General features: G+C 49.4%; 1 protein-coding gene across 4 annotated transcripts in view; it reads right to left on the minus strand.

Moving 5' to 3' along the window:
* Window positions 1–6,548: 6,548 nt before the first annotated feature.
* Akap1 (A kinase (PRKA) anchor protein 1) overlaps window positions 6,549–17,885 on the minus strand; it is a 30,970-nt gene continuing 19,633 nt past the window's right edge. For all 4 annotated transcript variants that reach the window (XM_013519402.1, XM_013519400.1, XM_013519401.1 and 1 more), the window contains 9 exons: window positions 16,076–16,206; window positions 14,054–14,180; window positions 13,344–13,471; window positions 11,869–12,046; window positions 10,636–10,786; window positions 10,106–10,173; window positions 8,414–8,487; window positions 8,179–8,241; window positions 6,549–7,608 (listed from right to left, as the gene is read on the minus strand). In XM_013519402.1, coding sequence (XP_013374856.1) covers window positions 7,534–7,608; window positions 8,179–8,241; window positions 8,414–8,487; window positions 10,106–10,173; window positions 10,636–10,786; window positions 11,869–12,046; window positions 13,344–13,471; window positions 14,054–14,180; window positions 16,076–16,206 — 995 coding nt within the window. In that variant the 3' untranslated portion in view covers window positions 6,549–7,533. The remainder of the gene's footprint in view (window positions 7,609–8,178; window positions 8,242–8,413; window positions 8,488–10,105; window positions 10,174–10,635; window positions 10,787–11,868; window positions 12,047–13,343; window positions 13,472–14,053; window positions 14,181–16,075; window positions 16,207–17,885) is intronic.

Raw genomic sequence — 17,885 nt, forward strand, 5'->3', positions numbered from 1 at the left:
AATGAATTGAATATTTTTGAAAAAACAGACCAACTCTACCAAAATAAAATTTAAAAAATTAAAAAAGGAAAGATGAAAATCAATGCATTTAGAAATAAAAAAGGCAAAATCACAATGCACACCAAAACAATCCAGTAACAATCCAGTAACGACCTCAAAAACTTGTACTCTAATAACATAAAGAATTCAGAAGAAATAGACAGATTCCTAGAGACATATGAATGACCAAAGCTAAACCAAGAAGACATAAAAATCCCGAATAATCCAATACTAGGCAATGAGACTGCAGAAGAAATTTTTAAAAAAATTACCAACTAAGAAGAGCCCTGGCCCAGTGGATTCACTGATAAATTCTACAAGAACTTTAGGGAAGATCTAACCCCAACTCCAAACTCCTTAATGAAACTGAAGGAAAGGAGTACTCTGAAGTCATCTCTAGCATTATACTGATTACAAAACCAGAAAAGGACCCAACCAAAAAAGAGAACATAGGCCAATCTCTTCAATGTACACAGACACAAAAATCCGCAACAAGATATTGGCAAACAGGATGCAACAAATCATCAAAAAGTTCATACATCATGACCAAGTAGGATTCATCCCCAGGAATGTAAGGATAGTCCAACATATGCAAATCAATAAAAGTAAAATATCCATAAACATAAGACAAAAATAACATGATCATCTCAATGATGCAGAAAAAACCTTTAACAAAATTGAAAATTCATTCATAATTTTAAAAAAACCCTGAATAGGTATAGAAAGACCTTATCTCAATTTGATAAAAGACACTTATGACAAACCAACAGCCAGAATCATATTAAATGGGGAGAAACTTAAAGCTTTTCTTTTAAAATCAGAAACAAAATGATGTCCACTATCACTACTCCCGTTCAATACAGTTCTTGAAATAATTAGTGCAACCAGCCAAGAAAAAGAAGCAAAAGGGATATGTATAAGAAAGGAATAAGTCAAATTATTTGCAGATGACACAATCCTTTACATAGACCAAAGACCCAAAAACTGTTTTTTTTTTCCGGTACTGGGAATTGAACTCACGATGTCACGTTGAGAGGCAGGCACTGTGCCACTGAGCTAAATCCCCAGCCCCAAAGACCCAAAAACTTCTACCAAGACACTCCTAAAATTAATAACCAAGTTCAGTAGCATAGCAAGATACAAAGTCAACACATAAAAATCAGTAACATTCCTGTATACCAACAATAAACTTACTGAGAAATAAATTAGGGGAAAAATATCTTTCACAATAACATCAAGAAAAAAATAAACACTTGGGGATTTACCTAACCAAGGAAGTGAAAGACCTCTACAATGAAAACTACAGTACTCTGAAAAAGGAGATCAAAAAAGACATCAGAAAATAGAAAGATACCATCTGTTCCTAGGTAGGAAGAACCAATGTAATCAAAATGGCCTTATTTCCAAAACTGATATACAAATTTAATGCAATCTCAATCAAAATGCCAATAGCATTCCTCCCAGAACTAGAGAAAAACAATCCTAAAATTCATATGGAACCAGAAGAGACCTAGAACAGCAAAAGCAAACTTGGGCAACAAGAGCAAGGCAGTAGACATTACAACCCCCAAGTTCAAGTTATACTACAAAGCTGTCATGATCAAAGCAGCATGACAGCGGAGGGGGACCAATGAAACAGAATAAAGAATGCAGAAATAACTTTGAGCACTTTTACCTGTCTAATCTTGAAAATAAAGGGGGCCAAAAATATGCTGGAAGAAAAACAGTCTTTTTAGCAAATGATTCTGGGAAAACTGGCTATCTACACGCAGAGGACTGAATCCAGACCCACGTCTCTCACCATGTTCTATACTAAAATCAAAACGGATCAAAGATCTAAATATTAAAACAGAAATGATCTGCTGGAAGATCAAATAGGTAAAACTCTTGAAGATATAGGCATAGGCAAGGACTTTCTGAACAGAAAGCCAACTGTATCAGAACTAACACCAAGAATCAACAAATGGGGTTATATCAAATTAAAAAGCTTCTGCATAGCAAAGGAAACAACCAACAGAGTCAACAGACAACGTGCAGAATGGGAAAAAACTTGTCAACTATTCTTTTGACAGAGGACTAATATCTAGAATACAAAAAGGACTTAAAAAATTAGACCCCCTTCAAAATAAAACATCCACTCGAAAAATGGGCAATCAAAATGATATTTCTCAGAAGAAAATATACAAATGGCCAGTAAAATACACGAAAAAGAGTCGGGCATGGTGGCGCACATCTGTAATTTTAATTTAAAAAGAGTCGGGCATGGTGGTGCACTGAGGTAGCAGGACTGCCACGAATTTGATGCCAGCCTGGGCTACATAGTGAGTTCAAGACCAGCCTTGACTAACAGTGAGAGCTGTCCCCCAAAATTAAAAAAAAAACAACAGTAACAAAAAATCCAAAATACATGAAAAATTATTCAATATGTCTAGCCATTAGAGAAATGAAAATGAAACAACATTGAGATTCTATCTTACTCAGAAAAGAATGGCTATCATCAAGAAATCAAATGACAACAAACGTTGGTTAGGCTCAGTGGAAAAAGGAACCCTTTACATTGTTGTTAGGAATGTAAACTAGTACAACCATTATGGAAAACAGTGTGGAGAGTCCTCACAAAACAGAAATAAGAAATTCTACTTGACTACTTCCCAGATACTCTTCTCCTAGGTTTCTTCCCCAAAGAGCTAGAGACATTGTTACAGCGATGCACACATACTCATGTTTACTGCAGCAAAATTCACAACAGCTAAGTCTTGGTAGCAGCGGATATGTCCATCACCCGAAGAATGCACAAAGAAAATGTGGTATTTACACACTGGAGCACTACTCTTCCATAAAGGACAAACAAGGCACTTGTAGGAAAATACTCCTTGGAGCTGTAATTTTAAGTAAAATAAATCAAATATACACGCTTCAATAGCACATGGTTTCTGTTATATCAGAAATCCAAAACATAAAGAACAAAATAAAGACACTAGGAAATAGTGATAGAGCTTTTGCACATAGGAAGAGGAGCGGGGCTGGGGGGTGGGGCAGCTGGGAAAGAGAAGGGATTTTTTTTTTTTTTGGAAAGGGATTAAAAAAAGGAATTAAGATGTGCTGTGTACACGTACCAATTCCCCCTGAGGAATGTGGTCACTGTGTACTACCAACGTGTACTAATAAAAAATAAATTCATAAAAAAAGATGTTCAATGTGAAATTTATATGGGAAAAATAAAGAAAGCCAGAAACTTAATGAACTAAAATGGCTAATAATACTGCCTCAGGGATCACCATAAAGGGGTTAAATTTACCTAAGAGATTTCCAGAGACAGACAGACACACACACACACACACACACACACACACACACACACACACGGCAATATGCTGTTTACAAGCCACCCATATAAAGTTAAGGGACAAAGAAAAAAGTTGTCAACTTCGAAACAAAAAGCACCAAAGTACCAAAGGTATCTTACAGCAATGAGAAAATGCCACTCCTGAAGCTTTTTGTACTAAGTAAATAACCAAAACTTAAAAAATAGCTGTTAAGACCATTTCATGTCCTTTTCTTAGAAACAGGCAGACAATACAGACCAAAGGGGGGAGCGTAGGCTACAAAGAAAACCAGTGGATTTGAATAATTTAGAAGACTAGCTTCCAACAGAGTATAGAAAACTTTATACCTACCTAATAATATGCATTTCTGAATTTCAAATGTTGGCAGAACATTTACTATTGTCCCTTCCCCCAAATGTGAAATCTAAAGTTCATCTAGAAAAGCAAATATGCAAACAGACATGGCAGTCTGTGTCCACAGTCTCAGCTACTTGGGAGGATAAGGCAGGAGAATTCTGGAGCCTGGGAGTCTTTGAGTCTTGGAACAGCAGAGAGAGACTCTGCCTCTCAAACTTGGAAAGAAAAAAGGAAGAGAGAAGGAGAGGATTGGGAGGAGCAGGAAGAGGAGGGGGGAAAGACTTTAATAATACAGGGCCAAACCTGGTAGCACACACCTGCACTCAGGAGGCTGAGGCATGAGGATCACTACGACTTTGAAGCCAGTCTGCGCTACACAGTGAGTTCAAAGTCAGCCGGAACTATGTAACAAAAAATAGAAACTGCAAAAACCTTAAGTGTTTTTTAAGGAAAAAATTACATATGGCCGCTAGTGTTCATACGATAGAGACTGATGGGACTGTCCGGTCTTGTGCTAACATGGTAACCACAACTCAGCTGTGGGCATGGAGCCCCTGCAATGTGGACAGTTTGAACAGATATGCCAGCACCGTGAAGTGTATGTGCTTCATTCCAAAACAAGAGAAATCTTGTACACCCATTTTTTATGTCCATGAAGAATTAGGTTAACTACTGCTAAAACTCCCCCTCCTCCCCCGACAGCGCTGGGTTGAAACCAGGGCTTCACACACGCTAGGCAAGCCCTCTACCACTGAGCCGCAGCTCCGGTTGTCATTTTACTTTCTTGCTGTGGTTCCTGGGAAACTCAATCAAATACATGGCTCACACTGTGTCTCTACTGGACAGTGCTTTGTCTAGAAACAGATCCAGGTTTTCTTTTCTGTCCATTGCCTTTATGACATTTGCAGTGAAGACCTAGCTTTCCTTCTAAATCATCACAGATTAAAAACATTCGCCCTTTGGCCCAGGTGCTGCCAGCTTCTTCTGGCTTTACTCCTACGTTACTTAAATTTTAACCTTTCCCATCAGCAAAATCACTGATCTCTCTCGTCACGGTGTTTGCTTCCACTTAAGCTTGGTAACATTTCCCCAGGCTGACCACTGAGCACCACGTCTCCTGGGGGACACAGATGGAGACCACATGAATCCACGCTGCGTCAGAGTGGTGGGGAAGGGCATCTGCCAGAAAGCCAACCCTTATCTGAGCATCACACACCCTACACCCAGCCACCTCTGAAAAAGGTGCACGAGGCTTTGGGGGAGAGCCGGAGACAAGCCCTAACAGCCTGCGATGGTGAGAAGTGACATCTGCCCTCCTCTGATGGATGTTGATCCTAGCTGTGGCACAACCAAGGCTGTACGAGGTCACCTCCACGAGGACCAGGCCTTCTTCCCACCCCTCCCACAACCCCTAGGACAAACAGCTGCGCGACAGCCCCAGCTCCCACATCCAGCCTTCCGCCTCTCTTGGCCACAGGACGAGCCACCAAACCTCTCCAGCATGGGCTTCTTCCGAGTTTCCAACTGACAATGAAATCTCCGGGGAGTCCATAGGTCATTCAAAAAAGGTATCTAAATATATTTGCCTGGATCTCCGTGACAGCAACAAAATTTCCCCAAAATCCATTTTTTTACCACCACAAAATTAATCAGAGGCCCACCACGATGGGAGAAGCATTTCTGCTCTTCACCGCCCTCTTTTCCCCCCACTTCCAAACCATGTTTCCTGTGGCCACCCTGAAAGAGTATCGCAGGACCAAGGACCGCAGCCACCGCCACCAGCACCCGCCTCCCATCTCACGGCACCCTCCGGCCTAGAGAGCCCTTCGATCTCCTCAGGACTGCCTGGGCTTCGGTTTCTAGCCCTCACCTCCTACACACTCCAAACTGCCCGAGACAAAGGCCAATCTGCATGCCAAGTTTTGCTAGCTCTCTCACTACCCTGGACTGTGTCAGTGCCACACAGCTTGCCGAAGTCGCACCCGATTACCACTCGGCCAGGACCAACAGCAGGTAAGACTGCAGGAGAGCTCCCTGGGCACCCGGCTCCATGTACACAGGACACTGCTCACTTAACTGTCTTAATGCACTGGGACTACTCTGTGACCCTACAGATGAGGGAAACTGAGGCTTTGAGCCTCTTATTAACCACACAGGCAAGAACCAAAGCCTGAGGGAAGACAGGTCACCTCAGTCAAGGTGACGACCCCAGCTAGGAAGAACCAGAGGGCCAGACTAGTCCTGCTGGGTGGGGCCTGGAGACACCAGGAGGGGTGTGTGAGGTACTCGGCACCAGAGAGACCCCACAGGAAGACCCCTCTGCATGTGGACCCTAAGGCAGCCTGAGTCTGGGGCTGAGCCACCCCTCTGTCCCCGGAGGCCGGTAGGTCCAAAGGCAGGGAGGGGCTGCCATTCGGGGGCCATGTGATCAAGGCTTAGGGTCTGTGCCTGTCACTTCAGTGCAAGCATTTGTACAAGTTCTCACCACTTCGGGGGCCAGTGAGCTCACAAGTCTGTCCATGTGCAACCAAAGACTCTGCAACAAGTTCTGGAAACCAGTGCATTCAGTACGAGCTCAAGCTATTAAGACAGCCGGTGGGAGAAGCTATAGGCCGCCTGGCTGCCACCTGGTGGGGTACAGAGAAGGAACAAGGCCAGACAAATACAGGGCCAAAGTGTCTTCAAAGTAACAGGGATCTCCTTTTGATGCGGCCCTGTGAGGCACCTAGTTGGACCCTCTGGTCTACCACACCCCCACCCTCCTCACTCCCCAACCCCGCCCGACCTTTTTCACCACTAGGGGAAAAAAGTGGACTGACTCAAAGCTATAGTTTATACAGTTTCAGATTTATATAAGTTCAAGTTACTTAAATTATTCCTAAATTGCACAATGCTGGAGCCAGTCTAAAAAGAAAAGAATCAAACACACCATTCCAAGTTAATTCAATGAGTTACTTTTTTTTTTTTTTTTTAAACAAATGTGTACAGCAAAACTCCCCAGATGACGGCTTACCCCATCTGGTCACCCTGTCTGGTGCACAGGAAGCTCCTTCCCCAGCAGCAGGAGCCGGGGTGCGCAGGAGCACTCGACAGGACTCACTTCTCACAGGTGAAGTATGTGGAAAACCCTTGAGTTCCCTTTGTTCTCCAGTGTTTCTTGTACAAAATATTACATTTTTTAAACATATATTTACAGTTTGCACAAGTAGAAAATGGTTAGAAATTACAACCAGGCTTGGCAAGATCACTGTTCCCCCAGCCACTGACCGGGGTCGGAGGTGTGACAATCACTTCATATTTACATCTGCATTAAAAAGAGTCTGGGTTCCCAGAGGCCTCGAGGAAGGGCATAAAACTGCTTGAATGCCATCAAACCATTTATGCGAGCCGTAAGGGAATCGATGCCAAGTGATCAGTTCATGGCTGCGCCTCGAAGAAAGACTGAAGTGGGAGAAGCTCCTCAAGCGCACCACACACGTGGGCCTGCCTGCGGCAGCCCGGAGGTGCCAGCAGCGGCAGAGAGGGTGCTCGGAAGAGAGGGGAATGGAGTGGAGGGGATGAGGGCAACCTGGGAGAGACTCAGAGCACAGCGAAGCCACGTGGCTCTTGGAAAAGCACCCTACGGCTTCGGAAAGAACTCACAGTTGAGTCCCTTTTCTTCAGAAAGGAATCATGTTCTTGAATGGTATACAGAATAGGGAGGAGGGCCCGAGAGGATGACACTGGTTATTCTCAGCTGGCAGCTTTGCCTTGAGTCCCACACCCAGGCTCAACAGTGCAAGAAAGACTGAAGCAGCAGCGCCGGCCAGGGTCAGAGGCTCGAGTAGTAGCTGTCTACCCACTGTGCAAGGCCTCGCTCCACCAGCGACCGGTTTATCAACACCACCTAGAAAACAAAGCTGTCTTGAGAGCTCTGCCCATGGCACCTTGGGGCCATCCCTCAACCACCCCTCGAGCCAGCAAGAATTCTCCCTCCCAAGTCCCCGGTCATCTGCCAGGGGACAGGTGTATGTAAGGAGTGTGACACTAACAAGGGTTCTTCTATAAATGCTGCTGTCCCTATGACATGAGGGGAGACCCTGCAATATGCTTTGGTATTGAAACTAAGCTTGATACTATGAGGCGGACAGGAAAACCCAGCCGCTGAAGCCTTCAGTTCTGGAGCAGGGTTTCCCACCTCAGCACCCACGGCACGTTGGGCTGGACAGTTCTGCACTGGGAGGGGCTGCCCTGGCACCTCAGGGTGCTTGGCAGCACCCCCAGCCCCTAGGACTAGATGACACTAGCATGACTGCCCCCAAGATGTGACCCCCCCCCCCGCCCCCGAAGTATCCCCTGGGTGGTACTGGTTTCTAGCTACTTCCTGGCTAATCAGGAAGAAACTTTGTCAGAACCAGTTCTCAATGAACCCATGACCTCCACGGGCAGCTCTGAGGCACAGAAGAGCAGAACTTACTTCATCTCCAACCACACTCCACAGCTGAATCAGAGGGAGGCCCGTTGGACTGTAACTTGTCACCTAAAGGGAGGGGAGAGAATGCTATCAAGCAACTCCTTGTATATCCTTTAAGGCCTGCTGGCCCCCTCAAAGAGGGAAGGAGGAAGGAACTTCAAGGTCAGGTCCCAAGAAGCCTGTACACTTCACTGAGGAGGGCAGAAGCTCCCTCCCCTGCCCATCCCCCTCCACACACCTGGGCGAGCAGCGCTGTATTTCCTGTCATCTCACTCATAGCCGCGTCTGCTTCAGGTGAAAAGTGGTCATCATCTTCACAGGAGGAGGAAAAGTGACATTCAGATGCTGAGCAAGCAAGGCATTCTTGTCACCTACACAACTGTCAGTGCATCCAAAGCAGGACACTTCAGAGGCTGCTGAGACCTGCACTCGCAGGGCTTGGCCTCTGTGACTCAGGTGGATAAACACAGGGTCCCTCCTGCACGCTAACCCCAAGGATGGAAGACAATGGAAAGACACACTGCCTTCAGCGACAATGCCACCCCACCTATCTGGCAGCCAACAGTGCTGAGCACGTGTCTATTGAGCCAGACCATCAGCAACACCCTACAAGGCAGACAGATGTTAACAGTGAGCCAAGGCCGATCGTCGAAGACCCAAAGAGAAGCAGGTGGAACTCAAATCCAGGCTGTGTGGGCAGGCGGGCTATGCGGGCCAGGGGCAGCCCGAGGCAGCAGTCTGTCCCGTCGGATCAAAGAACGCGCGCTCCCAAAGCAGAAAGGGTAAGGACGGGGGAAGGCACGTCCGCAGGTGTGCGGACGTCTCAGGAAGGAGGGAGCACTTCATCGGTGCTATGGCTTGTGTCTAGATGTACCCCCAAACCTCAGGTGGTCACAGGTGGGGCTTTTCAGAAGTGGCTGGATCTAGGGTGTGTGCTGCTGACTGATTCATGGAGTGATGCAAATAAGGCTGCCCCACCCTGGGTGTGAGTGCTACCCGCCCTAAGGGTAGACAGCCTAGAAAAGGTATGAGACAAAAAGAGGGTCACTGCTTATTGCTTGTCACTTGATGCCTTCTGCCTGCCGTGAACTGCTTGTCTGCGATGCCCCTGCCTTGGAGCCAGCCAAACATGAACTGACAGGTCTATAAACTGGGAGCCAAATAAACCTCTCCTCCTTTGGGTGTCAGGTATTTTGTCTCAGCAATGAGAAAAGGTAACACAAGCGATCTAGACAGATCACTCAGCTGAACAGAAATGGAAAGGAAGGTTGGGTGACAGCAAGGGAAGAAAACAAAACGAACCTGTGGCCCAGTGTTTTGTCTGCCATGACTCCAGTGAGACTCAGGGTTAGGGAGTTTGCTTTAGGCAAGCAAGAACGAGAGCCAAAGGGGCCAGTCCAAGGAGCAAGGGTGACGCGACAGGCTGACTGTTCCCTGCAGCCTTCAGGAGCCGCTGTCTGACCATCTTTGCCACCACTTGCTGGGTTTATACAATTCTCACAGCCCCTCAAAGACCTGTACCATTCCTACTCTCCAGGGGGAAATCAGGGCTAGTGCCAGCCCTCTTCCCTCTAGCAATGCTTTCTCAGTCCCACAGTGCCCTAAGGAGCGGTGACGCTGCTTAGCTGCTGGCCCTGTACCAACCTGCCCTCTCCAGGCCTGGGCCATGCTCCGGTAGGTGCCCTGCTCGAAGGCTCTCTATGTGGGCAATCTGAATCCAGTTTAGAGCAGTGGGCCCCAAAGACGGTGCTCAGCACAGGAGCCCTGGTATTTACTGCCTGGGAACTTGCTGGCAGTGCAAGCTCTTGGGCCATAGCCCACACCTATTTAATGAGAAACTCTGACGAGAGTGGCAGGCAGCAGCCTTGTTTACAGGAAGACAAACCTACACGCAACAACCGCCACCCCCAGCAGAGGCCCCAGCTGTTACCTGACAGGGGCATCACACTGTCCAGAAGGACTTCTGCTCCCTGGAACGGCAGGGTCACAAAGTCAGACCTGGAAAGGCAGGAAATGGACACATTTAACACGGCCTTGGGGCTGAGGATCTAGCTCAGCGTCACAGCGCTTGCCTGGCAAGTGCAAGGTTGTGAGTTCGATTCCTGGTACCGGAAGAAACACAACCAAAAAAAAAACATGGCCTTGGAGGCTGGCTCCACCACCGCTGGCATCTGGACGCACCTTCGCTTAGCAGACACCCCCACAGCCCAAGACAATGCCGCGCACCTCAGCGCAGGCAGGCGGCCCTGCTGTAAGCCTGACCGCAGGATTCCGGCACTGAGCCCAGAAAGCAGTGCCCCACTGCAGATGCCTGACACTTGGCTCTGGGTGGCTGGGAGTCGCTGGATTTGTTCAGACCACAGCCCACTGACACAGAAGGCAGTGGAGGGAAGAAGGCCCTCGTCCTGGCTGGGAGAACTGAGCCACAAGCCGCCGCACATCAAGCAGGGCTCCACTCACCTGATCTGCCGGAGCACATCCACTTTCACCCTCTTGTATCCGCCGTAGTCCACATAGCGAATCTCCACCTCATTGGTCTCCTCGTAAGAGGCCACCACCTGGGCTCGCCACCAGGCCCCATCCGCACCAGGGGCTGCGCAGATGACCGTGACTGCAGGGCAGGGAGAGGAGCATGTGGACACCCTGAGCCCAGAGCCAGGCACCGAGGGCCACCCTGGTCCCCACTACTCACCTCCCCACATTACTTCTTAGAGGCCTGTACCTCCAAGTGCAGGGAGGGACAGGAACGCGAGAGTCCCCAACAAGGGTCCCCTCCTCAGAGACCAAGGTGAGTCAAGGGAAGAGCCTGGGTGTGAGAAATTCAGTCTAGCATGTATGACACCCCAACACTCCATACCCAAAAGCATTCGATCTAGACCCATCACCCCGAAACCTCTTGAGGCCTGAGATGCACACGCGAACCGAGGTAGACCAAGCAAAACACAGTGTGCGCACAGCTGGGGCAAGGTCTGCCTTCCTTTCTTAAACCATGGAAGATGAGGGAACCTCCAAGCCCAGCAGATATTGGGGCCCTGGCACCTGGGGTCTGCTCCAGCCCATGACCACTAATAGAGACGGGGGGCACCCCCTGGCCAGCTGCCCTCCCCCATCATCTTGCCTTTGCTTTAGGAGGAGCAGAAAGCACCCAGGCAGCCAGGGAGGCTGTGCTCCAAAGGGCCACCAAATCCACCTTGGGGCAGCAGGGACCAATGAAACCATGGGGTTAGGACAGGGGCCTACAATGAATCCCTTAAAGAGAGCCCCTGGTGCAGCCAGCTCTAACTGTTCCGTCTCTGCTGATAGGTTAGAGAATCTGATGAAAACTATATCTGTATTCCTCCAAAAGAAGTAACAAATTGGATGTTCTAATAGGGATCAAAGCAACAAAGGCAACAGTGACAAAAGTCAGTGTGGATCCCAGCTCCTGCTCAGTGATACCACAGCAGACTCATTTCAGAGGTGGTTTCCTCACCTGTCACATGGAGATAGCTAATCCAATGCGTGGGTTTGTTGGGCTTAAGAACTTTATCATAGCCAGTGTACACCTGAAATGCTGTAAATGACACACACGGTCTCCAACCTGCTTCCTACTTAAGTCCCATCAAGGACTCCAAGAGGGCTCCCTCCCTGCTGAGTCAAGACCAGACAACCCCCAGCCTGGCCAGAGCCAGAAGTCCCCAGCATAGTGCTTACTCTCCACCGGGGTGGGCAAGGTGGGGATTCCAGGCTGAGAGTAGCAGAGATACATCTGCTGGTCCAGGCTGCGCAGTGCGTGGAAGGTGGGATGAGTGTGCTGCTGCACAAACAGGTGCCCGGCATTGACCTGGTTGACCACAATCACCTCCACCGTGATGCCATCAGGCAGCATGAGCTGCAGAGGGGAAGAGGCAGCAGATATTGCATCAGTCCTTCTTTTGAGCTAGATCCTGAGACCCCAGTGCAACCTCTGACCTGGTTGGTACATCTCTGAAAGGGGCACACAACTCAAAACAACAGGGCACCCAAAGATAGAGGTTCAAGAACTTCAGCTGTAACGGCTGTTGTCCTGCAGTACCAAAGGCTGCCATCAGAGGCAGCCTCGCCTTGGGGCAGGAAGACTCCAGAGCCTGGCCAGCAGGATGCGGATGCAGGCAGGGTCTACCCCTTGGGATAACATCCTCACTCCCTCCCATCTCTTCTGGTGAGGCCACAAGCCAGCCTGCAGGCTGGCTAGCCAACTCCTGGCCCTGCAGCTGGCTGACCCCAGCTACGGTTTGCCAGTGCCTGCTCGGCATTCTCAGCAGCAAGCAGCAGTCTGCAGTCTGTTGCCAAGGTCTGCCAGAGTCTGCATCCTGTTTGTTCTGTGGTTTCCCCATTCCCCCAGGTCCTGTTCTCCTCCCTCCACACACTTCTAATTCATTCCCACTGTGGGTGTTGGCCTGTGGCTGTGCTCAGCACCAGGCCCCAGCACAAGCCAATGTGTCTCTACAAGGCATCCCCAGGCACTGGTTTTCCCGATGCCAAGCGACATCCAGCAAGTAGTTTCTGGGCCCCACTGTGTCTTCTACCTTTAAGCCCAGTGGCCCCAGAAAGAAGAGCTTCCTTGGCCGCTGGCCATTGTGTGCCTACCCCAGCCCTGCTGGCCGGAAGCACTGGGAGCTCCCCCAACTCCCACGGGGCCAAGCAGAATGCAACAGGAGAGAATCGGCCACACATACCACCGCGTTATTTAAGAAAGTCTATTCCCCAGTAAGAGTGAGTAAGAGCAACAGAGACACAAAGACAGCCGAGGCAGTGCTGGGGTAGTGAAGGGAACGGAGTCCTTCCCTAATCCGGATCAACTACAAGTAAGGAAAGGAAGGACCCACCCAAGCCTTCCAGGCCTCTGGGTTAGGATGTGGGTGTGTCCACATCCACGTGGGCTTCTAAAAGCTGCTACGTCCAGGATCACCTGGAAATCTGCTGAAGGGAAATGCCTAGAAAACACAAAGCATCCAGGTGGCAGAACTAGGAGTACACTAGTCCTCCCATGCAGGCTGTAGGGGCTGGCACTTCCCCCTTGCCGAGACTTGGCTAGAGCAGTGGAGGTCCGAGGTGAGCGGGCACAGGCCACAATGAGGGTGTGGGCTTCTTGGCTCACAGTCTAGGAGCTTCTCATGTGGGACAGGTCTAGGGAAGAGCACGCTTACCCAGGACGTCATCGGTAGGGAAGGAAGCGCCAATGAAGGCAACGGAGGAGCGTAGATATTGGTAAGGTTCAGTTCTTTAAACTTCTTCCCAATCAAGTTCAGAGCTTTATCTACATGATGCTGAGAGCCTAAAGGGGATGCAGATAGGATATACAATCCCAGAGGGTAAGAGAAAAGTCACAGCAAACACAAACTCACCCAAAACCCCTCACTCCACAGGACTCTTCCTGAAGTTCAAGAGCATCTTTAAGATGCAAAATGCTAAGCTTTGCTTTACCAATAAAGTCGTGTAAACCTGTTCATCTTTTTAAGTGATATCTCTGCCATTCTGATTTGTGCTGGGAGATGGGTGGCTGGCAGATGGGAAAAGGCCCAGTCCTCTTCAACCACAGAGCCTGTCTGCCCTTTGCAGGAGCCTGCGTAGGATGCCAGGCACCACTCTCCCAGGACCCAGGACCCAGGACCCAGGCCCTGACCATCCAAGTGCTTAGGACTCTTCCGGCCAGAGGTCTGGTGGGGTGGGACCCAAGTCCCCTTTGAGTCCCTTTGACGGCTAATGGAAAGATACCAGACACTCCTGCTGCCTGGGATGAGGAGCAGTTTCTGCTCAGAGATAAGACTCCAAAAGATTAGCAACTGGTCCTCAAATGCTTCCCTTTACTTGCATTTCGAGTAAGAAAATTAGAACACAGGTAGCAGCTGCCACTGACCTTCTATGTGGCAGATCTGGATGTTCTGGGTGTAAGGCAGGGTTGAGATGTAGATCTTGGCACCAGAGGTCTGCTTCAGGAAACTCACGTACCGCCCCTGCTTGCCAATTAGCCGGCCAACTAAGTGCTTCCAGGGAGGGAGGGAGAGAGAGAGAGATGACAGGGTTAACAGGAAACCAATCCACTATGTCCAGAACACCTGCTTTTGTTTTACACAAAGTCTTACTAACTCTTACTTTGTTGTCATGTATTTGCCAATACCGTTCTAAGTACTTAAATTTATTATACCACCTGTGAAGCAGATAAGCTTTTTTTTTTCTTTTTGAGACAGGTCTCACTATGTACTCAGGGTGGCCCTCAAACTTACAATCCTGCTGTCTCAGCCTCCTGAGTCCTGGGATTATAGGCATGCACCATCACATTCAGCAAAGCAGATAATTTTATCACTGTTTTCACAGATGAGGAAACAAGTCAAGAAAGGCTAAGGAATCCAGCCAAGATCATAAGCCACAAGTTGAACGAGGCTCATTTCAAGGCTGTGGCCCAGACCCAGAAAGGAAAGGCACCATCCCCTCCACCACGTACACAACCTGTGAGCACTTTCCAGCAGAAGGGCTCACTACCAATTTCCACCCCTCTGTGCCTCCAAGTCTACTCAAGTCACAGGAAAAGGGTTCAGTTTGAAAATGAAGGCCAAGCCAGGTGTGGTGGCACATGCCTATAATCTCAGCCCTTGGGAAGCTGAGGCAGCAAGAATGCTATGAATCCAGGCCAACCTGGGCTACAAAGTGCACTTAAGACCAGCCTCAACAACATAGTGATATGTCTAAAATCAAAACCAAGAGCCAGGCGTGGTGGCACATGCCTATAATCCCAGCACTTGGGAGGCACCCTCCCAAGGAAGATGCTTGCGAGTTCAAGGCCAGCCTCAACTGCATAGTTCAGTTGCTCTCAAAAAGACCAAAAAATAAAAAATTTTTAAAAATAAAAATAAAACAAGACAAAGAAATGAAAGCCAAAGAAGCCTTGAGTTTCTGTTTCCAATGGTCAGTGGCTGGAGCCACCAGAGCACAAGGCGCACAGAGTGCCCAGTGACACAGAGTTCAAGGCGGACAGAAGCCGAACTCGGCCAGGATGTAGACGAGCTCTGAAACATTCCCAAATGACCCAGGCCAGCAGGGTACGAGGGACCCAGTCCCCCTTACCCAGCCTGCCTTGCTGTGCCCTCTGTCACCACGGAGGTCACTGGGGAGGAAACCACAGCAGGAGCCAGCAACCGAGGGGTAATGCAGTCCTCCTGACCCACAGTTTGGACAGAGGCAGGGCTCCCGCCTCAGCATGGAGGCCAGTGCCCTGGGAAGGCAGTCTGCCAACCGCATCCGAGCCCCAGAGACGAACCCAAAGATGAGGTTAATAAGTTGTTAAGGCTGGACACCACTGAAGCACTGAGGAACTGGGACTGGTGAAGCAAAGTGACATTCACAAGATAAATAATGCACGTAAAGTTACGTTTTCAAAGGATATCGCCGGGAAATGACATTAACTATTTAGAAGTATTAATTAAAGCAACATAATCTAAGTTTTGTTTAAAAACCAGAAGGTATGAGGAAGAAATAAAAGTCACAGGCACAGTCACCCTCAGGGGTAGGATTAGAGTGGGTTTTAATTTTCTTCCACATTTCTATTTTTTCAAGTCCTCTACAGATGGGTGCACGGTCTGCTCAATGCCAAAATACACTTTACACTGGAGAGCTAGAGCAGGGCACAGGGAAGGAGTCTGGGTGCCCTGTGCAGGTTTTGCTAGCCTTTGCCAATAGACCTGAGCCCAGCACACACAGGGGTGCAGGGCATGGAGCTAAGATGCCCAAGGATGGCTGGGGGATTCCCCCAATGAGCCCTGGCAAAGCCAAGCACTCCCTTCCCTACAGCACTGACTCACATGGGGCCTTTTCTAGTCCATTGGCCTCCTGGTCCTTGCCCCACCCACCACTAAGGGAGAGGGACCCCTGGGGACCACTGTACCTTTGGCACCTCGATCTCCCAGATGATGAGGTCGACCTTCTTGGGGTTGGAACTGGCCTGGGTGCTCTGGAGGTTGTCAGTCTTCCTAGGACCGCAGCAGCTCTCTGAGTCCATGCTGTTCCCGTCAGAACCTGCAAGGAGGCAGTGCACACACAGACCCTGGCTCAGAGGCGGCGGTGTCCGAGGCACCAACCTCCCCAGCCTGGCAGGTAGGACTGTGAACTCTGTCTGAGGCTTAGGAAAGTCCCAGTAGAAGGAGGCCTGGGAGATCGATACACCTAATTTTAGCCTGACATAGGCCCACTTGCTTACTTGGCAGCCGCGCCCAGCCACAGCTGCTGGAACAAGCACAAGTGGTGAACTGGGAAGGAGCAGACTCTGCGCCCGGGGAGTGAAGGCCATGGGGCGTGAGGGGGCAGCCTACAAGTCCACATGCCCCCGGACCTGACCCCGTCGTGTCCCAACCACCTCACCACCCTTCCAAGTGTCCCTGCCCCTCAGACAGAGGTCTCCTGATCCCAAGGCCCTGGGCCTGGGGCCCAGGCTCCAACCAGCGGCCTTCAGCCAAGCCAAGCGAGACAGTCTCCTCACTGGCTCTCCCATGGGCTCTGCTGTCATCCCTGATCGCAGCCCACTCACCTCTGCCACAGGAGGACAACACAAGGTGGCCTTTCTTGCTGCTACTTAGTTAGGCCTGGTGGGAAACTCTGAATACCTTTTGGGGGCTCATAACACTGAACTAAAGTTCATTCTGCAGAGCCAATGGGAAGTGGGACCTGCCCAAGCGACCATCGCAGACAAGTCGGTCCAGCACAACCCAGAAGTGGCTTTGGTTTAAATACGGACAACTCAATCACCAGGAACACATCACTCAGAGAATCTAATTATTTACTACCTGTTTTCCCCAGACCTCTGCATAATCTTTTGCCACCCCACCCACAGGCTGTCTGCATGCGAAGGACTCCAGCTTACAGAGATCCTGCTCTCAGTTAAGAAAGAGTCACCTTCACAGTGACCTCTGTCCTCCACACCAGGGGCTCAGGACAGGCTTCTCGTGGGGAAAACGACCTTTCCGACTGAGACTGTGCTTTCAGGATACTGAAAGCCAAACAGCTGACAGGGGCTCTGCTCGTGCCCAACGAAAGTGAAGTGGCTAATCACTACCCCAACGACACCCAGGGGCAGCTCAGAACCACACAGGCGTGTATTCACAGGCCAGCTTCCAGCTCCCCTAGTCTGGCAGCTCCCACACCCCCACTTGAACGCCCTCACCACAGAGCAGGGAGACCTGAGAGCACTGCCTGGTGCTCGGCGCCCACTGAGCGCCAACAGACGGCGTCACGAGGCTTCTAGTGGTGGGGACGTCTCCAGACTCCAGGCCCTGCCCAGGGCTCAGTTACAGCCTCCCGCACTGCAAGGGTAAGCTCTGAAGCCCTCTGTGCATCTCAGGAGCAACTGCAATCAACCTAGAGTTGGGAATCACAAAGCTGAGGGACTCATTTATTAAGCGGAAGAAGGAAAAAACCTCTCTTTAAGAAGCAGTTTTTAAAATATTTTAACAGCCTTGACATTAAAGTACCTTGTGGTATCTGGCCTTCCAAAATTCTGACTGGCAACGTTTTTTTTCTTCTAGAGGAACGTAAACAATAGTAGCCTTAACAGCACCTTGGACTGACTACGGGCAGCATATGGTACACACCAGATGTGGCTTAAAGTGGTAAAACAGCCGAGAAAGATCCCCACACTTCCAGGATGGAGCGGAAATGGTAGCATCTTCTGGGAAATGACTGGAAATACCCCGGGGGAGCTG

The sequence above is a fragment of the Chinchilla lanigera genome, unplaced genomic scaffold (genome assembly GCF_000276665.1).
Source record: "Chinchilla lanigera isolate Chin_1 unplaced genomic scaffold, ChiLan1.0 scaffold00050, whole genome shotgun sequence".
Taxonomy (NCBI): Eukaryota; Metazoa; Chordata; class Mammalia; order Rodentia; family Chinchillidae; genus Chinchilla; species Chinchilla lanigera.